The sequence below is a fragment of the Delphinapterus leucas genome, chromosome 2, assembly GCF_059928025.1.
Source record: "Delphinapterus leucas isolate spDelLeu-1000000601 "Yukka" chromosome 2, BTC_Dleu_Yukka2, whole genome shotgun sequence".
In the NCBI taxonomy this organism is placed as follows: Eukaryota; Metazoa; Chordata; class Mammalia; order Artiodactyla; family Monodontidae; genus Delphinapterus; species Delphinapterus leucas.
The window spans coordinates 97,268,884-97,290,975 of record NC_143130.1 but is presented as its reverse complement, the minus strand read 5'-3'; the positions used below and the strand labels follow the sequence as shown (position 1 = coordinate 97,290,975).

General features: G+C 57.9%; 1 protein-coding gene across 1 annotated transcript in view; it reads left to right on the top strand.

Moving 5' to 3' along the window:
- Nucleotides 1–3,680: 3,680 nt before the first annotated feature.
- Nucleotides 3,681–22,092, top strand: part of DLL4 (delta like canonical Notch ligand 4) — a 40,837-nt gene continuing 22,425 nt past the window's right edge. Inside the window, exons 1-2 of the mRNA XM_089907339.1 lie at nt 3,681–6,974; nt 7,955–22,082. Coding sequence (XP_089763465.1) covers nt 22,017–22,082 — 66 coding nt within the window. The 5' untranslated portion in view covers nt 3,681–6,974; nt 7,955–22,016. The remainder of the gene's footprint in view (nt 6,975–7,954; nt 22,083–22,092) is intronic.

The following is a 22,092-nucleotide window of genomic DNA, read 5'->3' as shown; positions in this document are numbered from 1 at the left end:
GCTGCATGGCATGCGGGATCTTAGTTCCCCGACCAGGAATCAAACCTGTGCCCCCTGCATTGGAAGCAGTCTTAATCACTGGACCACCAGGGAAGTCCTTTAACCATAATGTTGAGGTCCAACATGGAGGCGAGACTACCACTGCCACCATCCATGGCATTTGGCAGATATGTTTTCTCTCCATCTATCTCCTTTGACCTGCCCATCCCCCCAGCTTACAGTTCTTTAGTTGTGGCTCGAGGCTAAGCCCTAGGGAGTCCTGAAGCAGGGCCTTCCCGTGACGTCAGCTGAGCACCCTTTGCTCCCTGGACTGGTGTTCACAGTCCACTGCCCAGGTTTATGGGTGTGGTCTATCAGCCGCCCAGACTGAAACAAAATAACAAGTGAGTGTTCCTGGAATCAGGCTGGGGTCAGGTCACCTGGCTAGTGACTGCAGGCGTCTCTCTTGCCCCTGCAGCCTAATCCTCTTCCAAGACTTTTATCTTCTGCAGCCCTGGGAGAATCTTGCCCTGCTTATTCTTTTCCAGCCACTAGAACAACGGGGTCTCTTCATGGCCCCTGCCAAGGAATAGGGCCAGAAGCCACCCATCTTTGATGAGCCTCAGACTCCCCATCTTGCCCCAGAAGCCAGAATGGAAGCAAATGGGGGGTAGGGTCCCACTGGGTGAGTAGAGGGCATCCTAATCCTGTTCCGTTTCCCCCGTTCCAGGAAGATTTGGAGGGCTCCTGCTCCCCATGTGGCCTAAGGCTCCCCTCACACCTAGACATGCCCAGTAGTGGGCTCAGGGTCGTATTCCCCACTGTCAGCGAGAACTACGTATAAACCTTGGCCCACCACTGGCATGGTCACTTGCTTACTTGGAACAGCTTGGGGCTTCTGTCTTTGCACATAATGGGGTGCCTAATACATGTTAGTTAAACAGACACTGCCCTATTGCTCCCTCCTCCCAGAGGACTTGGCTAAGAAAGCTTGGGACACCCCTGCCCCTTCTGTCCTCTCTTAAGCCTGCCCATCTGGTCCTAGGCTGCTTCCTCTTTCCTGGAAAAAGGCCCCAGTCTTCTCTGGCACTGACAGAATGGGGTTCCGTTGAGTCAGGGCAACGGGAAGCCACAGCTCTTAGATCCCTGGAAACCAAGCAAGGCCTGGAGTGGAGGGGAGAGAGACGGCCCTCTGGGCCTTGGCCCTAAGCCTGGGGGAGGGCCAGGAGGGGGTGGGGTGGGGGAGCAGCTACGTGGGTAGGGGCCAAGATGAATGAGCTGCTCCTGGAGCGGTCACTGGAAATAGGAGGAGTGGCCACAGGCAGTGACGCTGGGATCAGGGCAGGAGGCCTGTAAACAAGGAAGCCACCTGGGGGAGATGCAGGGCGGCCACTGGTCCTGGAGAGCAGGTGCTTCCTGAGGCCCGCCCTTGAGAGGGCCCTGGGGGGCCGCCTGGCCGAGTCAGCGGTGGGCACTAGGGGGCGCTGTCTACTGGCTTCCTGAACTCACCGGCTCCTTTCCTCCGCTCCAGGGGGGTGTGGCCCCCGGAGGGTGTGCCCGCCCTACGTCTGAGGCCCGGGTGACCCGCTCGCCGCCCTTCTCCTGTCCCCAGAGCAGACTGGTCAAAGGCACCAACCCTGGCAGGGAGGGCGCGGGGCTCAGAGCCTGGCCAGCCCGGGTGTGAGCTCATTCCCCCAGGACCACCAACTCCCGCAGTTCCTGCGCAGCGTCCCCCTGCCCCGAGCTCGGGTCACAAGCCGGGCACCCCAACCCCATTGGTTGGGAGGGGGCCTCCAGGCTCCAGGCTGCCCTTGGCGCTGGCCCCCCTGGCGCCAGGGAAACAAAAGGTTAGGGGGCCGAGAGGGAGTTATCAGGCCCGCCACTACCACCGGGGGAGGGAGAAGGGGAGGGGGCCACGAGGGGCGCACCTCCTCCCCACTGCCCCAGCTCTGCAGATTCTTCGAGACACTTTCACAGGCGGAAATTCCCAGAGGTCAGAGGAGGGAAACGGTTAATTCCTTTTATTCAATGGGTCCCCCCTACACGCCTCCCCCCAACTTCCTCCCTCCACTTCCCGCCCCCCCCTGTGTGAACAGGAAGTGGAGAGGAAAAGGCTCTGAGCAGAGCAGCTGGGAGCAGGAGGCAGGGAGTGGGCGGCAGGCTTGGTGCCAGCCCTGCCCCTCACGGTTACTTGCTGGAGGGCCAGACCCACTGTGGCCTGGGAAAGAACCTGCAGTCCCGCTGGCGGGTGGCAGCAGAGCCGGGAAACAGCCTTGTGTCGGAGCCCCCTTCCCTCAGCCTGCTTCCAGGTCAGAGGCTGCCGCACTGAGGGCGCAAAGCATCCTCTGCCCAAAACCCAGCTGCCCTTGCCACTGCAGCCCCACCCCCACTGAAGGCTAGGCATCCCGAGGCTGGCAGGCATCTCTTCAGGCAGCCGCCAGTCCTGGCAGTGGCTCCAGCCACTCAGCCCCTTGGCCCTGCCAGTTCTTTGAAGCTCATGCAGCACTTCCTGTTTGGGGCAGGCGATGCCAGGGCCCCTCCCCCACCATTGTTCTGTAGAGACCATAGGTCCATCTGTTGCCCCATGGTGGGGCCCCTAGGGAGTGCCACAGGGGAGCAGCCCCACAAAGGACCCTGCTGGCAGCTTTGCTTACGTGGAGCGAGGCTGGGCCCTGCAGCAGGTTGAGGGTGAATGGTGGTCAGAGGCAGGCCCGGGATGGGCAGTAGGACAGAAGGAGGATGCTAGATGGTTCTAGTCCTTGGGCCACCTTCAGCTTTCTCCTCCACCTGGACCATGGAGATGACGATATTCAGGGAGCTATACATGCTGAAGCCACCAGGAGAGGGACACCATTCTTATGCCCAGCTTCCAAAAGGGCAAAGTGAGGCAGAGGCACAAACTTTGGCTAGGGATGGGCCATAAAAGGGGCACAAAGTAGGGTTCTTCTTTCAAGGGGATTAGCCCCTGCTCGCTGAATGCCCCCTATTGGGTGCTTTCCTCTCCCTGAGCAGCTTTGCCTTTTCTCAGCTTTCAACTTGAAGTAGCCCTTGAGCTGAGCAGTAGGAGCCATGAGGTCACGGGAGGTTAGGGTGGCCCTAGGTCGGTGACCAGCAACCGATGTCCACTGAGAACAAGCCCGGGCAGGCCTGGCAGAAAAGGAGAAAGGGGCATTGGTTTGGCCCCCAGGAAGGTGGGTGCTACTTCTGGTTTCCAGGCTGCCGTGGCCAAAGGTCTATTTGTGTTTCCCAGGTGGAGAGGCAGGTGCTGTGTATCTCCAGCTCACCTCCTCTGCCGAGGCGTGGTCTCATGGCTCTGATCTTGACCTGCTTCCTCCCGCAGGGTTAGGACCCCAGACATGGTCTGCTCCATTTCTCTCACCAGATCCTCTGGCTTCTCTCCCCAGCCCAGGACCTGAAACTGCCTAGATCACAGCTCCCGGAAGGTCAGAGCTGCAGAGACCTCAGATCGAGGCCATAGAGTGCTGTAGGACTTTTATTCAAATAAAAACATCCCTTGTGGATGTCCGATACCTGAAATTGATATGCTGAGCATCCCCGGTGGGAGCTGGGCTGGCAGAGGGCGGGGATCACCTTATTCACTGTCATTTCCTCCTCCATCCCAATTTCTATGAGATGCCAGGATGCCCAGGAACCAAGTTTGAAAACCACTGAGCTGCTGATCCCACCTCCTGATTTTACAGATGCTGAAGAGAAATTTGTGGCTGACATGAGGCTCCATCCAGGATCCGGTCCCTTCTCCATGAGATTCAGCATCGGTCAGCAATGATCCCACGTCCCCTGGGAGCCAGACACAGTCCTAGACCCTTCGTTGTGCTTGCTTTCCATCTCCAGTCAAGTGGGTTGAGCTGAGGGACAGGGAGGTGATCTGGAAAGAGCAGTCTCTGCTCTGTCATTTACCAGCTGTCAGTTTAATCACACCCTCAGAACCTCTATTTCTTCATCTGTAAAATGTGAATAAACACAGCAGACCTTGAGAGGCTCGCATGAAGTCTAGGGAGAGCAGTGCAGCACATCTGTGGTTAGCCCGGGGCCTGGCACCCACACATCCCTGATGGCTTGCTTCTCCTCCACTTTACTCTGTGACTGTTCCTCTAGGGCTGGGACCCTGTGAGCCCTATCATGGTTCTCTCCTCACAAACCCCTCTGATCTCCTCGTGGGAAATCAGAGTGGAATTGAAAGAAAGAGGCTTACTTGAGAAGGTTTTTCTGGTTTCTCAAAAGATGGTCGTTCTGGGGAAGAGGGGTTCAGGATGAGTATGAGAGAGGAAGCACTCAGGCATATAGAATGCGGCCACTGAGGTGGGACAGGGGTGCTACCTTGGGGGACAGGGTCCTGGTTTCCTGGAGGAGAGAGGGCACTACTCCAGCTCCAGGGGACAGTTAGGAGAGGCTGAGGGGACTGGGCCAGGCGTGGCTCCTCTGCCAGCCTGCCCTTATGGTCCAGCCCAGAGCTTGCACAACAGCCTGGCTGGCTGGCACTCCCCTGAGAGCCTCAGGAAGTCCCCCTTGTCCCCCCCTTGACCTTTGACCCTTTGGGCCTGCTGCAGGCCAGAATTCCAGGCAGCTGTCCTCCCTTTTACCTTCTGTTCCTGGCCATTTCCCTTTAAGGCTGGAACTCAGAGACACCCCAGACCCCCACCTTACAGCTCATCTTTTCACATGCTCTCAGTACAGACCAGCTGGAGCCTCCCCTAGGGCAGCTCCCTCTGTGAGCCAGTGGGGAACCTTGGCCACAAGCCAGCAGGATCCTTGGAGTCCGAAGGGCCTGAGCCTTATAGGAGAGCCCCCCAACAGGTGCTCCTGAACTCCAGACATCCACCCAGGTGCCATGCCCAACTTTATCCCTGTCCCAAAGTCCAGGGGGTGAAGCCAGCAACAGCAGACAGAGCCCCTCCTCTGCCGCCGTCCTCTGAGCAAAGTCAGAAGAGCCCTTGATACTGTTCCCCATTAAACCATGCTGCGCCTCACGGCTCTCGGCTGCGCAATCAAATAATTCCCTTTGGTTTTTCTAGTGGACTTTTTGCTTTTATTTTTTAGCGTTTCTCGGCCTTTTTTTTTTTTTTTAAGCAATCAGTCTAAATTTGTCATCGCACATCCCCCATTTCCGCCCCCAATGGCCTCCTTTTCATCCCCTGGAATCTGGAAACCATATGTGTGGGCAGAAAGCCCCCAGCATCCCCCGCAGCACCCTGGCTCGTCCTGACCTCCTCAGGGGCAGCCTGTTAGCTGCGGGAGAGTCTAGGATCCAGGCTGGGGCTGGAAAGGGAGTTTCTCTTTGGACCTTCCCAGCTCAAGCCATGGAGAAGCCGTGTGGTCTAGTGGTTATGGCTGGAACACACGGGTTCTGTCCCCAGCAATCTCTTTGACTAACGCTAGAAGCCTGGGAAAGTCCCCTTGGTACCCAGGGGACTCAGTTTCCCCACGAGCTGAGCGGCTCAGACCTTCACCTGCTAGCTCATCTCCTATCTGCCTTGGTAAAAGAGTTTTTGATCCAAAAATTTTGCTCTGTCACTTACAAGCTGTGTGACCTTGACAAATGGCTTAATCTTTCTGAACCTCAATTTCCTCATCTATGAATTAGAGATGAATATTCTGCCTATCTCCCGGTTTTAGAGTTAAATAAGAAAACATACTCTCAAGGGCCTAGTGTCAGGCATGCTGTAAACAAAAAGCTCAATAAACAGTAGTTGTTATTGTTAACAATAAGTAGACATACATAATGAGATGGGAATGTGCTCTCAGCAGGCACTGCTCTGAGGCCCAATCTGCCCCTGCCTCTCCTGCTTAGGCTGCCTGTCTGGACCTTCCTCGGGCCTCTTCCAGCTCTAGAAGGGGCAGGGATGCGTTACCAGTAGCTGTGGATCAGGGCCGAGGCCCTGCTGCTCTTCCCTGTCTCCATGACAACCCCAGCCCCTCCCCGCCTTCCTTCCTCGGGAGCTTTCTGTTTACTGTAAACAGCTGTCCCAGCTCTGCCCTAGCTGATCCCGCCCAGGGCCAGCCAGACCCCCTCTGAACTGGGCACTGGTTCGATGTGTGAAGGTCTGGGCACAGCGTCTGGGCTCCGCACAGCCTTGAACAGGCTCTGCTTTGCCACCTTGACTGGAGGGGAGGGAGGGAGGGGAAGAGCCTGTCGCCTCAGACTAGGGCAGCCAGAGCCTCAGAGACAAGGAGCAGATAAAGCGTAATTGAGGAGGATCATGCTGAGAGAGCCTGGTAGAGAGACCTCTGGCTTGGCCTTGGACTGACCTGGGTTCAAATCCTTGCCTGGATTTGCTCACTGTGTGACTTCAGGCTGGTCACTTAACTTCTCTAAATTTCACTCAGTTTATTGATTTGTAAAATGGAGATTATAACACCTTCCTCAGAGGATTGGTTGCTATGTAGATTGGTGATAATGCATGTACATTATCATGGCATGTTGCTAGCCTGCATTGATGGTGACTGGATTTATTATTTCACCTCTCAGATGCTCTCATGCTCAGGGACCTTGCGTGAGTCCGCCGCCTCACACGCCTCAATCACACTAGCCTGCAAGCATGTGTATGTATGCACACAGCAAACACATACAAACCAGGTAATGAGATGAAACTCACAAGTGTCTGAGGCACAGGAGAATCTTCATGAAAGTGGAGGAAGAGTCTAGCTGTTTCCTAAGCCATTACTTGGGCCTAAGTGAGCCGACACTGGAGCTGGGACATCTGTGTGTACCACCATCACCAGGTCGCCACAACTGTCTTAATTCTCTCTCCAAACAGCCCCCAGGATCACACCCACCCTCCTTGCCCAGCTGACCACAGTGCAGGAAGACAGGGAATGCTGTTAGGGTATGGCTCCCCTTTCCTGGGGATCAAGCTTTCGGGGCAAGCTGTCTGGGACATGAGGCTCCTGGCTCCCAGCTCCGGAGGGGCTCACATTGGTTCCTCCGACTCTCCAGCACCTCTGGAAGTACCGGCCAGTTAGCGGAGCCTTAGAGGGTGAGATTCAGACCTGCCATTCCCCTTACCACCAGAACCAGGAAAGGCTAGGGTTAGGCAGGGGCATTCATTGATTTGAGTCATTCCCCACAGGGCCATGAGTAAGACCTGGATTTCCAGGCCCTACTCCCCACCAAGATGCCTGTCGGGGTCTTCCAAGACTGGGTCCCTGTTGGTCCCAGGTGCTGTCCTGGGGTTCCGCCTTGGGCTTGGCTCCTTCCGGATCAAGGAGTAGCAGCTGGGGAGGCTTGTGAGCTTAGCTGACTCTGCTGCCCTCACACCCCTTTCGCTACAACTGGGCCTACCTCTGGAGTTTCTGTCCTCACCCGGGCATGGGCTGCATGAGAAAGGAGAGGAGCCCCCAGCACTAAGTCAGCCCCGTGGACAGGGCTGGAAATCCCCCACTTCTTACCTTGGCCGGTTGAGGAAACAGCCTCCCGGCAGAGGGCCGCCTCCCGCCAGGGACTTTTCTCCTGGGGGTGACACAGCATACAGGGCAGCTGCAGGGACCCCAGCCGCACTTCAGCCAGCCTGGGGTGAGGGGAGCAGCACACAGGACCACTCTCTCCCTTGTGGGAAGCATGGCAGCCAAAGGTCCTAGAACCCAACTGGGACATAGGCAGGCCCGAGAGGGTGGGCAGGGAGAAGGGAGGCCACAGGGGTAGTGATGGCCCAGAAAGTCCACGCTGCTGGTGACATCTGGGAGTCTGACCGGGCCCAAGTGGTTCTGCATCCAGAGCTCACCAGCCCCTCCTCCATAGCTCCCTTCCTTCGCCCAGCACCCAATCTGAAACAGGCTTCTGACAGGCTATAAAGCCCTCACTGATCTCTCGGGGTGGTGGTCTCCAAACTTTTTTGAATATGAATATTTATGTATAGATTAGACACTATAGTCAAAACACATATCAAATATTATTAAAGTTCAGTTTACCTTTTAGATAAACAATGAATCTAAATTGAAATTTTCCTATTTCCTCCAGCCCCCAGACAGATGGCCTTGCTCACTCCTGCAGGCAGCCCACTGAAGAGCCCACCACACTGAGAGGTGAAGGTAGGAGAGTCCCTCTCAGAGCTCACCATCCACTTTGCAGGAGGGTACAGGGCAGGGGGTCTAGTTTTCTTAATACATTTGCAAACCACAGACAATAGAGTAACTCACAGCCGAAGCCCTTCTATTTGCTGCTGTTGTGAACTTTAAAAGAAACTTGGGGACTTCCCTGGTGGTCCAGTGGCTAAGACCCTGCGCTCTCAGTGCAGGGGGTCTGGGTTCGATCCCTGTTCGGGGAACTAGATCGATCCCACATGCCATAACTAAGAGTTTGCATGCTGCAAGTAGAGATCCTGCCTGCCGCAACTGAAGATCCTGCACTGGGTGACGAAGACCCCGTATGTTGCAACGAAGACCCGGTGCAGCCAAATAATAAATAAATAAATAAAAGAAGCAATTGACTGGCTTCAAAAAAATTAAAAAAAAAAAGAAAGAAAGAAAGAAAGGAAAGAAAGAAAGAAAGAAAAGAAACTTGGCCATCTTAGGTAAGACCCTATTGCTGCAGTCATGGTTATGCTGCAGCTCCCCACCGCAAAGGCCCAGGCAGCCTGTCCCTAGAACCACAGCACCTGATGTAGAAAGTGAGTGTTTATCAAGGAAGAATGCAGAGACCCAGGATGTGTGTGTGTGTGTGTTGTGTGTGCATACACGTGCATGTGCGCCTGGGATGTGCCATTCAGACAGAATCTGCCCCCTTGCAGTTGAGGGGTGGCCTGCCCTTCCTACCCCACTAGAGGGAAGGCAAGCCCAGGACCCTCTCCCTGCCCTTGGATATGTGGCCCAGCCACATATGTGGATCAGCCCTCTTAGCAGGGAGCAGGGGCCCCTCAGGCAGAGGATAGGGGCCTGACTTTTCTGCCAAGGCCAGAGTTGTCACTGGCTCCAACTGGCCTGGGTGGCTCTGGGGCCAGTGCTTCCTCCTTCATTCAAAAGCCCAGCCCTGTAAGGGTGGCAGAGAGGGAGGGTGAAGGGAGGGCTCAACCTCCAGCCCCCTCCCCCCTCACTGACAGCTGTAATCTGCTTGGGAAAATCTCTTTTTTTTCCGCACAGGAAAAAATATTAGTTGTCCCGATAACAAGGAAAACAAAATCCAGCGCAGGGCATCAGAGACTTCCTGAGGCGGGAAACAATGTCCAGGGAGCTCAGTGGAGAAGCCCGAGCTGGGAGGCTGAGGGGGAGCTGAGAGAGGACACTGGTCCAGGCCTATCCGGCCGGCGGGGGAGGGGGATGACAGATCGAGGAACTTGGAAAAAAGATTTCCCCCCCAAAACCTTGAAGTCTGGGCTGTTGAGCTATATCCGGGAAATGATTCAGGACCGGTGCACGTCCCTAAATGGGATCAGGCCCCATCAGCTCAGGTGATCTGAGTCTACCCCTCTTCCCTCCCAGTCCCCAGCCTGTTCTCCTGGGTGCTGTCCCTCCCATCTGGGGGGCTTGGGATGAGGCAGGAGGGTCCCTTCCTGGGCGCTTGGAGAGGCCACAGGCACCCCATGGGTGCACATCTCCCAGTATTCTTGCCTTGTCTGCCCACAGCTGCTTCCCTGGGTAACTTTCCATTGGGGATGGGGGGTTTCAAGAAGGGGAGGACTTCTCCAAAGGCCCCATCCCCAGGCCTAGGGGACTCTGTTGCCCATTTCCCTCTCGGCCCAGGGCACCTGCACCATTTGGTCCAGTGGGTGTGGCCTCTAAGCACTATGGGCTCTGGGGAGGGGCGTGCTCCCAGCAAGCAGTAGTTCTGACTCTGACTGCCCACTGGGTCACTTAGAGGCTTTTGGAAAATACCAGTGCCTCCTAGGCCTGATCCCAGACCAATTATATCAGAATCTCTAGGGAGCTGCTCAGGTGATTCTCTGTTTTTTGTTTTTTTTTTTAATATTTATTTATTTATTTTGGCTGCGCCGGGTCTTAGTTGCGGCACGCGGGATCTTCGTTGTGGCATGTGGGATCTTTTTTTAGTTGCGGCATACGAACCCTTAGTTGTGGCCTGTGGGATCTAGTTCCCTGACCAGGGATCGAACCTGGGCCCCCTGCATTGGGAGCGCGGAGTCTTACCCACTGGATCACCAGGGAAGTCCCTGCTCAAGTGATTCTTGTGTGCTTCATGGAGCGGGGGATTCTTGAGAACCCCCCGCTCCATGAACCTGTGACCCTTTGGTCACTTGCTGGCTGGTCCCCTTCACCTCTAGCAACAGCACTGGCCGCTCAGTTTCAGATTGGAGCCCCTCAGAATTTACCACCTAGCCAGTGGCGTCCAGAGGTGCCTGCAGAGTTCCCTGACCAGCTGGAGGCCAGCTGCCCAGCCCAATAGCAGGTTCTGGGTTACCCCACCCCCTCCCTCTGCTCCTTCTTCTTCCCCCTGGGCAATGACGCTTGGGGCCTTTGTTCTCAGCCAATAAGTGTGTGACCAGAAACCTACCCACAGCTTAATTACAGCTCCATTCACTGGCCATAGGCTGGCCACGGTCCACACTCAACCTGCCCAGCTCTCCCGCTCAGCATCCCCCACGCCCCACAGCCTGTAGCCCAGGCAAGCCCAGTGCAGCTCCTCCCCACATCCCAGGGTCATCTCCAGCTTTGTTCTCAGCAGGACCCGAGATTCCTTCCCCCACAATGCCCTTAGCCCTTGCTCTGTACAAAACTTAGGGTCCTCAGGGAGATCTAGGCTCTGAGCCTTTGTGGCTTTCCCCAAAGGCTGGGGGCGCCCCGCCAGAGTCCTGCTGCTGTGCCATGCCACATACTGAGCTTACACGGGCTTACTCTGAAGTCAGACTATTCCTGGTTCTTTTTTTTTTTAATTTTCCTGGTTCATTTTTGATTGTTCATAAGCATGTTCCAGTCTCCTACGTGCTGTGTCTATAGGGGGATACGTACACGCAGGAGCCACAGTCCCTCCCCTCAAAGGCCTTCTCAGTACAGAGAGAAGGACTGTAATGAGCTATCACAAGGTAGTGCCATTTGAATTCCTTGAAACCGTCTCAGGAATTCCCCACCAGCACAGTGCACGGAGTATTTTGGACACTCCAGAAATGTTTGTTGAATGAATATTTGTTTCTTAAGTGGAGCACAGTATGTCCCTCTGCTGGCAGTACACATAAAAGGAGATATCTCAGGGGTCAGGGATAAGATGGCGTTCCAGTTGCACAAAATGGGGGACAGTGGAGGGTAGAATGAGCTGGGGCCTGTGGCCTGGCTGAAGAGAACTCACTAGGGTCCTTTTTTGTTCCTGGCCAGGTTTTTACCAACTGAGGGGCTCGCAGGTCCCCAAGGTCTGTCCAGAGGGCCAGTGGGTTACCAGTCCCTCTGCCCAAGTTGTCTTGCCCACCTGGAGAATCACCAGAGATCCTGAGAGGTAGGACCACAGAGCAGGCTTCTCCCTTCTCCTAAGGGGGCCTTCTTGGCCCGGGATTCCCAGGGGTCTCCCCTTTCCCTCTGGAAGAGACCATCCCAGCTCCCAGCCTTCATCACAGCATTTTCCAAACAGGTGGAGGATGCTGTGGACAAGTGGCCACCTGGCTACGGGAGAGGGGAAGCCCCATTGCTTGTCCCTGGGGCTTCATCCTCCCCAGGGGGAAATGGTTGGCCGAGAAGCCACTGCCTGCTCCCCAGAAGCTAAGGATCTGACCCCTGGCCTGGGCAGTGGGCAGCAGGCTTCAGGAGCTTGGGGTGAGGGGACTTAGAAGGGAGGGGCTCCAGTCCCAGCTGCCTGGCTTTGGGTACTAACAGGCCACGCTGGGGGCAGCTGAGATTGGGGGGGAGCACCACCACCTGCTTTTCCTTGTTTTGTTTTCAGGGCACTAATTACTGTGCTGAGCTCTGAGCTGCCTAATGAGGCCGTTTGGATTTCCTGTTGTTCTGGCTTCCCAAGACCCTTAAAGGGCCAGCATCGCTCTAGGAGCGTGCCGGGTGGGACACCAAGCGCTCTGGTGAGGGCGAGCACAGAGGGGCTATCCCTAGGCTTGGCCTGAATGCCAAGGGCAGTGAGAGGGGCTGGTCCAGTACTTCCCGGCCGCCCTCATGCCCTCCAAGAGGACCTGCTCAGAAGTGCCCGCAGCGGAAGCAGGAGCTTCAGAACTGTGTAGCCTGGCCAGAGCATGTGATTGGGGGGAGGGGGAGGCAAGGAGGCCAGGGCTGAGGAAGAAAGGCTGGTGATGTCACCAGTGCCCAGACTGTGAGAACCACTGCAGCACCAGGCAGGAGGGAAACGCCGTGACGTCCTGTTCCCCCCTCACCCTGGAAAATAAACACTTGTTGTCTGAGTGGCCAGCGCCACTTCCGAAGGGGCAGGCTGGCCGGGCTAGAGGCTCAGAAACGGGCCTGAGCCCAGCTTTGAGCAAAAGCCTTTGCCCAAGATGCATGCAGAAAGGCCTGTGGGTCAGGCTGCCCCGAACTCAGCCCCTCTACAACACACCACCCAAACGGGGCTTACCGGGTGCATTCACCCCCTCTGCACCTTAGGGCTCATTTTTGCACGTGAAGGAGCCGAGAACAGCTAGGGATGCCAGGGAACCCCCTTCCACACTTGCCGGGGGCTGCAGACGGACCGGCGGGGCCGGTGTGGGTGGGGGGCGTCTGCCTCCTGAGTCTCCCTTAGATGTGAGTCACAGCCTAGGCTCTAGGACCTGTCCTAGGTGCCCCTCAGACTGCCCCGAACTGTGGGTCCCCTGGGCCCCAGGAGGCCTGGCCTGCAGCACCCTCCCCCACAGACGGGGTGACAACATTGTTGTTCTTATACGGGGCCTTCCGCCTGGAGTTCCGGCTCCGCTAAATGGTGGGAATGAGGGTCCCAGGGACAAAGCCAGCCTGGTTCCCGCAGCCACCTCAGAATGGACGGAATCCCCATTGTGTGCGGGCGCCCTGTGCCCGCCCTCCCCTTGCCCGCGCCGGACATGCCAACAAACAGCTCATTGAGCCCGGGGGAGGGGCGCAGGAGACAACAATGTCCCCCAGCGGGCCAGGGCAGTGAGCTCAGCTGGGGGTGGGGGCTGCCATGGAGGCCGGAGGGCGATGATCTCAGCCTGGGGAGGGCCGGCCTGTGAGACAGGCTGACCCTGGCCTGGCCGCCCCGGTGAGGCTGAGAAGGGATGACGGGGCTGGCCTCGCCCTTGCTGCCCCACCCCCTGGGCTGAGCTGGGAACTGACCGGTGCTTCTCACGCTTAAACTGCCCCCGCCGAGGGCACCCAACAGGCGTAGCAGGGGGGCCCGCAGGACCCAGCAAGCCACCCCAGACCCGAGAGGCTGGTGGACCCTCCCTCTAGCGATGCCAATTCAGAAGCCCCTCGGCAAGGCCCAAACAGAGCTCTCCCACACCACCAGCCCACACTGGCCACAGCAGGACTTTTGGATCAAGAAGTGAATGCACTTTTCACACCCAGAACCATCTAAAGAGCAGGCAACAGCCTGAAGAGCGAGGGAGGGTCCTATCTCTGGAAGTATTCAAGCCCTTGGCTATAGAATGTGGGGTTGGTCTAGGTGCCCTTGAGAGCTCACCTCACCCTGAGTTTCTAGGTGTTAAGGCCCCAGCTCATGCCCTTGAGACACCTCTGGATTCCCTTTGTGGGTTTCAGGCCCGAGGTTGGATGAACCTAGGCCTGATTCAATCCTTTATCCTCTTCCAGCCAGGCTGCTAGGCAGGGCCTCAGGACTCTGAGGGAAAGAGTAGGAAAGTGGCAGCGGGGTGTGGGGTGTGGAGAGAGGTATGGCCAAAGCAGCCCCCACTCTCAGTATAGGAGCCAGGGAAGCCCTGAGGCTGGTCGTGTTTGCAGGGCTCTATCTGGAAAGCCAGGGGTGGAAGAAGAGAGTGGCTGCTGGCAAGGAAAATGTGGGCCCCTGTCCCAGCAGGTCCTCAGGGGTCTGGCATTCTCAGGTGCCCAGCCATCTCAAGGACAGGACCCAGGCTTTGGTGTATACCTGGCCACCAGCTACAGATGCAGAAGGCTCCTAGTTGCCTCTGGCCTTCCCTCTGTACCTCCCTGCTCCAGACCACCCTGCACCCCACTGCCAGATGGTGGCTGGACACCCTCCTCGGCTCAAGAACCCACAGGTTCCCTAAAGCCCATCAATCAAGTCCGAATTCATCTGTCTGATGTGTCTCCATACCCTACCTGTCTAACCTCACGTCCAACCCTGCACATGCAGTCTGCTCCAGCTATACCTACTTCATTTCCACTCTGATCCTTTTCCTCTCTCCATTCCGCCTGGCAGGAATGCCCTCTCTTCTCTTTTTCTAAGTTCTTCTCTTTCCTCCAGGTCCAGTGCCTTCCCCTCACTCCCCACAAAGCCTCCCCCATCCCTCCCTGAACCCTGGTTCTGCAGATCATCACATTCCTTTTCATGACCCTCGATTTTACCTCCATGTCCCATTAGGAGATGAATCGGATGTTCCTTTTGGCCTCACTGACCTTAGCCCAGTGCTAGGCACATGGTCGACCTCAATCACAACTGGTTGACTAATGGACCAAACTCTGGATATGCATGTGGCCACACACACAGGCCCTGACCCAGGAAAACTAACCATGGGGGTGCACAGAGCCATGCCCCAAATGGAATGCATCTTTTGACTGTATTCTCTTCTTCTGATGGCAGTTTGATAGACTCACCCCAGGTCTCCCCAGCTTCCTTCTTACCTGGAGAAGGGTTCTGGTAATGGGGGTAAGGGATCAAACCTCTTAGGAGAGGAGGGGAAGCAAGAGACGGGGGAGTTGGCCACGGCCACAGGGCAACACAGGGATCTCAGTGGCAGAATGACACCAGCAATGGGAATGTTCATGATGCCCAAACAGCACTCATGAGAGTGGGGTGAATGGGCACAAAACCGGGTTGAAGCCTGTCTGTTTCTAAACTTACAGAGACAGCTGAGACTGTTGCTGAAGCCCCTGGTGTTGGAAACCCTGAGTATTCATTTTTGCTCTGGAAATTCTCTGTGAGCTCCCAGAGCTTAAATTAAGCCTGTCCCTTTGCTGCAAAGTTAGCGTTGGCTGGACAGCTCCGCAGGGCTTGTTCTGAGAGCAGTAACCAGAGGGCTGGGGGCAGGAGAGGCAAAGTGATATGGACTCACAGTGGCCTAACACCTCCCAAAAACCCCTCGGGGCTGAGAGGAGGCCCAGGTCCTGGTGCCTCTCAGGCCTCTCTGGATTTCTTCCTTGGGGACGGTCTAGACCTAAGGAGAATCCTCTGGGTTGGAGGTTCTTTGCTAATCACAGGCAAGGCAAGTTACTCATTAGCAAGCATCAACATGCAATTCTAATCAACTCCAGGGGAGAGTTCAACTTGGATTAACAACTGGAATACATAGTGTAGACACTGTCACAGGAAGTTCTCCCATATGTCTAACCTAAATCCTTCCTGCCACAACTGAAGCCCATTTCCTCTCATTCTGACTGTGGTGGGAGAAGGAGACAGCCGGTCACCATTCTCTGCTTAAGACCCATCACCTACTTGACCATGGCAGTCAGATTCCTCCTCAGCCTTCCTCAGGGAACAGTAACCTGCCTGCTCAGGCAGCTATTCACAGAGCTGGCACGTGTCCCCGGTTTCTTTCTCTGTGCATGAGAGTATTGAAGCACAGCACTTCCTGGTTCTGCCCTGACCCTTCCTCCCAGGGAGGCTGCAGGGGACCATGGCCCATCTGAGTAATCCCCACTCCCAGGTTCTGGGGCCGCAGAGAGGGAGAAGTGTGACCCCATCCGCTATCTCTTACTTGCTTCAAGTCCTGGGTGGCAGCTGGGATCAGAGATCAGAGGTTGTGTGGAGAAATGAGGACAGGTCAGAGTTTCTTCCAGGAGACGGCTTGTTCAGCGGAGGAAGGTGAAGTGCATGCAAGGACCCGGAGACATGGAGGGGCCACGTGCAGCGCTGGGCCTGGATGCTAAAGGGAGGCCAGAGCCAGAAGAGGGGAGGGAAGGCTGAGCAGGAGGCGGGGCCGGAGAGCGCTTCCCACCTGTCAGAGTTTATGGAGAAGAGAGGTTTCAGGCCAGCACAGTCAGGGTAGAGGATGAGTGGATGAGAAGGAAGGAGATCCTTGGGGTAGAGAAACCAGTCCAAGATGGAGGACTGAGGGGGTGCCTGAACCTTTACTTGCAGCTCAGGCTCCGCTCCCCCACCCCACCCTGTCCTTCAGTATGGCTGGCAGAAGGTTCTCTTTTGGCCCCATCGCTCTCAGCAATGCCTTTGCCCTGTGCCCTCTGTTCTCTAGCCCTGTAAGCCCTCTCAGAGTCCCCTCTGTCCTGAGAGACTGGGGCAGGAGGCAAGGGCAGGCTGGGCAAGGCCTGCAGCCTGAGGGTCTCCGCACAGAGGCCTCCCTGAGCCTTCTCTCCCTTCCCCTGGGCCTCCCTCCTCACTTGCTAGGGTGGGGACAGGAAGGAGCTAGGGAAGGGGAAGCCAGGGGCTCTGGGAAAGTTGCCGTGGAGGCTGCCCTAAACCCCGGACTCCTCTGTGGCTGGAAATACCCGCTGCGTGGCTCCTGGCCCTAGCTTTCCAGGTTTCCCCTGGGTTTGGCAAATGAAGCTGGGGAGGCTGCCGGGTCACCACCAATGAAGGCCCTTGCTTCCAGCCAGCAGGTCTCTACCCTGCCCCTCCACTCTCGCCTTCTTTCCTTCTAACCAGCACACAGGAGGCCTACGGAGCACTTCCTTCCTACACAGTTAAAAGAGGCTTCTCAGGTCAGGGGCCCTCAGCTGCTTCTCTCTTGGGCCCGTGGTCTCTTCAGGCCAAAGCTGTTCTCATCGAGAAGGAGAGGGCTCGGTGCACAGCAGCTGCCTCAGCCTCAGGCACCATCTGCCCCGGCCTTCTGAGAAGGTAAAGGAGACGGAGTACGGGGCTAGCCCAGGCCCTCAGGCTCCTGGGAGCCTGGCAGAGAGAAGGTGGGAAGCTCTCCTGATCTCATGAGAAGGCAGAGCAGGCACTCTGACTCATGTTTAATGGTCTCACCCGCTTGGACATCCTTTCCTTGGGACATTTGGGTCATCAATCATGAGCCATAAGCCAGTGGACAGCCCAGCCCAGTCTGTGTGCCCTCTTGGTGACGTGGGGAAGGCTGAGACCCCTGAGCTGCCAGGAGCCTCAATGACCAGGGCAGTTCAGAAGTTGACTTCTCCTCCTACATGCCTCTGCTCTGAAACATCACCATGAAGGAGGAAGGGTGCCAGCTTGAGATCTACATTTGGCCCTGGCTGGAGGGTCATCTGGCCATGGGCAATTGGTTCTTCCAAACCATCTCTTATCCAAACCTATTCTCAAAGCTCCAGTCTTCTCCTTCCAGTTGAGAACCGTGTCACAGCCTCTTCCCACAAAAGGCCCTTCACAGGGCCTTTAACAGTGGAGGTTTTCCAGTGTCCATCTCCTTTCCATGCCCCACCTAGCTTTCCTCTCTTTGTTTCCACCCTCTGCTCCTTTGCCTCATTCTTTATAACTGTTTGCCTTCAGCTGTCCTTTTTCCTTTCTTTCCTCCTGGGACTCATTTGCAAATGCATAGTCAGTCACCCTCCCAGGTGGCTATCATTATTATCCCCATTGCACATATGAGAAAACTGAGGTGTAGAGCTATAGTTAAATTACAAGTCCAAGACCCTAGGGTTGGGAAGTGCCAAGAGCCAGGTTTATGTCATGCTTATTCACTCGACTCAAGCAGAGGGTGGGGAGAGGCCCCATTCCATCTCAACCCTCCTGGGCTGCCTCGCGGAGATTCTTCACAACTCAGTGGCTATCAGCGCCAATGCCCCAGGTGCTACCCCTTCCTCCTTCTCACAGGGGCTCTCACATCTTATCATCAGCCACTGCGTTCTGTTCCCCCTGTGAAGCCCCCAAATGAGTCTTCAAGGCCACCACCAAGTCATCATCTTCCTCTCTCCTCCACCAGCCTCAGGCCTGTCCTATGGGGAACCCACTCTGTCCCGCGGGAAAGACCCAGAGCAAGCAGTTCCTTGTAAGGACTCCAGAGAGAGGTGAACGCGGCCCGGCGGGGCGCCGCCTGCCGAGCGGGAATCCCGGCCCTAACCGCTGGCGCCCCTCGAGGGGAGGGGCGAGGGCGGAGGTGGTTCTGCGGCGGCATCTGTCCCAGGCGGGCGGGAAGCTGCTGCATTAAATTGTAAAATCGATTTATTGACCGGCAGGTGCGAGCAGCGGCAGATGGAGAGTAGCGCTGCTGGGGCGCATCTGCGGGGAGCGACGGCATCGATCCTGGCCCCCCTCCAAAACCTGTCGGTCCCTGGTCCTTTCACGTCGGCTCGCTCCCAACTGCAGGGCCAAGGTCCGCGAAGCTGTGGAGCCCGAGCGGCTAGGGTAGCTCGCTGCGCGCCGCCCCCCCTCCCCCGCCCGCCCTCGCCTGGCCTCAGGGCCCGGGCTGCGCCCCCACGGCTGCCAGGCCCTGCCAGCCCCACTGCCCCAGTTGGCATGCGGCGGGCCGGGCTGACGCGTGGCAGCGCCCTGCGGCAGATGAGGCACGCGCCGTCCTCATTTCAATGTGAATGGATCGAATGGAGCAGCCATGTGGCAGCAACAGTTTGCAAATCTCCCCGCCTTCTGTGCAGCTCCCCGGCCGCCGCTCCCTGCACGTGGCCCCTTCCCCGCAGCGACCGCAGCGGCGCCCCTCAAGGCTTAAGCGCCCCGCCCTAGCCAGGCTAGCTCCCCCTCCCTTGGCCTGCCCGGCGGGCGCTGTAGCCCGGCCCCTGTCGCGCTCCTACCTGGGTGCAGTTCGTCCCGCGGAGAACGCTGTCCCGGGGGTCGGGGTGCAAAATAGCGCTGGAGGCCGGGAAGATGCGACGGCAGCCCTGGGGAGGGCGCGTAGGCTACCAAGTGGGGGAGGGGCCCCGAGGCTCTGCTCGGCCCGAGTCGCACCCTAATCACCAGGGGTCAGCTCGGGTGCAAGGCTGTGAGACAACCTTTGCGCCTCCGGGCCCCAGGTGCGGGTTCTGCCTGCTGGGGGGCTGTATGCAGCGGCCAAACGGAGAGGACGGCCGAAGCCGAAGGCCCCTGGGGCGGAGGCTGTGGGCCTGCCTGAAGCCAGGCCTCGACCCTGTGCTCCAGACGCTGGGCAGTATTGCGGGTGCTCGTGGGGATGAGGATCTGTGGACCATCAGAGGGCCCACAGTCAGTCCGGGGAAGCCCAGGTTGGTGGGACCTTGCAATCATGCCCCCTCTCCAGGGCGTGGCCGAGCGTCTGCGGAGGCGTAGGTTCGTCAGACGTCCACGTGGGTCCAATCCCACTGTGATTTGCGGCCTCTGATAGCCTCACAGCCTCATGTTCCTGGGGGCCCTCAGGACACGTGTTGGGTCTTTCCTTCCACAAGTCACGAGTGGGAGAAAAGTGGAGGAGCCCCAGTTGTGGAGCCTCCGCATTTCTAATTCCCTGCCTGCAAAGCGACCCTCTCCTGCTCAGCAAATGTGGGCAAAGCTGGACCCCAGCGGGTTGGAGCGCTAGTGGGTAGTCAGGGCCAAGGGCGGCGTCCTAGAGTCCTAGAGGAGTAAATGAACTTCTGGGACAGCACCGCATAGCAAATAGGTGCTTCAGGAATGCCTTTTGATGGTGAAGAGAATTTAACCCTTTCCCCCTACAGGTCAGAGGATTTCTATCTCTGGGATCCCTTTCAAGAATTCTTGACTCTGAGGGTAATGATGATACTTTTGTTTGGTCCTTGACTGTTTGCAAAGTGCTTTTGGGCACATTAGTCCGGATGTGTGTGAAGGATAGCGTGTTCCAGATCTACCAATACTGAACGAGATGTCTCCTGTGGGACTGGATGTCTCCCTTGAGGGTCAGGCAAGAGCCAGATCCAGAAAAGGAGCGAGTTTTTTATGAACTCCCAGGCCAGGATTTGGGGGTGGAAGCGGACAGAACTAGGTAGGGCTGGATGCCAGCTCAGAGGAAAGCGAGGGGCACTCTTTGGCACCCTAGGCAGGACTAAGGGATCCGTAGAGGATGGGCAGAGAACCCACTGGTCAGGATCGCTGGGAGGCAAGTCCTGGGCTCCTCCTCCCTCGGGCCTGGGGACTCCGCCCGTCCATAACCTACATTAACTCTGGAGCGCAGCCTGGGCCCATCTGCCGGCCCCCGCCCCACCTCGGTTCCCCACGCCAACCCATTCGCGCCAGATGGTGGCTGGGAGGGGTGGCCGTGCGTGGGGGACCCCGGAGCCCGTCTCCTCACCTCACCCCTCCCCCAACCCACGCTCCCAACCTCTTGTTTCTCATGCTTCTCCCTCAATCCTTCACCACCACCAAGTTAAAAAAAAAAAAAAAATCAGACCATGCTCGGCCTAGGCAGCTGTTGGGCTCCGAGCCGTGCCCCCCGCCCCCCGCAAGACTCCCCCGGGCCCGCGCCGCGTCCCTGCTCCCCCCAGCGCCGATCTTATCGCCCGACGACAGCCATCGCTGTGCGGGCGGGCTGACAGCTGAAGCCACAAGGCCCCCGCCGCCCTCAGCGTCGCGGAGAGAGACCACTCCTCTGCACCCCCCGACACTGAGAGAAGCCGGCCCTCCCCGGTCTAAAGCCTCCGGGGATCACGCCGGTTCCGGGAAAGCAGCTGCACTGCCGCCGCTCGGAGAAGTGGGGCCACCCGGGGGAGCCGAGAAGGCGAGACGGGTGAAGCCGCCTGAAACCCATACGAGTCCGCGCGCTTCCAGCTCCACCCTACATTTTGCCCTATGAGGAGAGGACCCGGGTCTGCCCGGCCTCAGCCCCTGGACTCTCTGGTGGCTCGAGCCAGCTCTGCAGTCAGGAGAGTTCCTCCCTGCTCCAACGGAGCGACAGGACGCGGGCCGAGGCTTGAGGCTGTTGGGGGGTGAAGGTGGGCTCTGGAGCTGAGGCTAAACCCAGGTGAGGAGAGGCGCTGAAGGCGGGGCCAGACCCTTATTACCATACAGCTGAGGACGCGCCCCCCTTCTTCTACCTCGGGGACCACGCCCTCCTACCCCCAGCACGGGTACCACGCGTCTGGGGACTGGCACGCGCGGAGCCCAGGCGGGAGGCAGAAGGGAGGAGGCACGCGCTGGACACGCCCCCCATAACTGGGGAGGGAGATGCCCAGCAGGTGGAGGGGCCGAGCCCCCGAGTCTTAGATGCTTGGTCCCTCGCCTAGCACGGAGTGGCCACAGAGAGGTTAATGCGTCCTCTGGCTTCCCTGCTGCGCGCGGGGGGGGGCGGGGGGGTGGACGCTCACAGGTTGGGGGCCGACGACGCCAGGGCTCCCGAAGTTCCGGGAAGGTGAAGGAGACTGGAGTCCTTTAGCACTGGTTTCGCTTTCTGAGCTTAAGTTCTTTTTACCTTCTCCAGGGCTGCAGGTAACTAACGCCGGCCGTGGTCACACCGCCGACGGGGACTCCCCCGTGTCTCCGCCCCCACGACCATCCGGGAACCACTCGCTCACCTCCCGCCCCATTCCCCCTGGCCCTCCCCCTGTCCTCCCACTGCTGGGGTCTCGGCCTGTATCCACGCGATTGCGGAGAACTGGTCACCTCGGCACGCGCTGAGCTGGGGGACCCAGGGGCTGAGAGCGGCACAGAGGGGCGGGGACCTGTGCCTGACTGGCTGGCTGGGAGGGGGGAAGGCGGGGGCGGAGGCCCCCTCCGGGCGGTGCTGGGGCTGTAGCAGCTAGAGGCCCGAGGGGAGGGGAGAGTGACCACGAGTCTGAGTGACAGGCGGGTGAAGAGAGGAGCCAATATATATAAGGAAAGCTCCCGAGAGCGCAGGTTTCAGTAGCGGCGCTGAGCGCAGGCTGGGAACGCGAGGCCAAGAGCTGCAGCTCAAGCCGCCTCAGTGCAGTGTACCCGGACACTAGCCTGCTTACGGCCCCAGGATTAGTCCGAGGACACGTCCTCAGCGCGGCCGCCACCCAGCCGCCCTCACCTGGATTACCTACCGTGGCAGTTGGAGCGGAGCTAGCGAGAAGGAGAGGCGGGAGGAAAACCCCGAGCGGAGCCTGGCTTTTCAGGGACCCCTCTGGCGGTTGGACGCGCGGGAAAGGTTCACAACCGGCGGGTGGAGAGAGCGACGCCCCAGGGAATGGCAGCCGCAACCCGTAGCGCCTCTGGCTGGGCGCTACTGCTGCTGGTGGCACTTTGGCAGGAGGTAACATCCC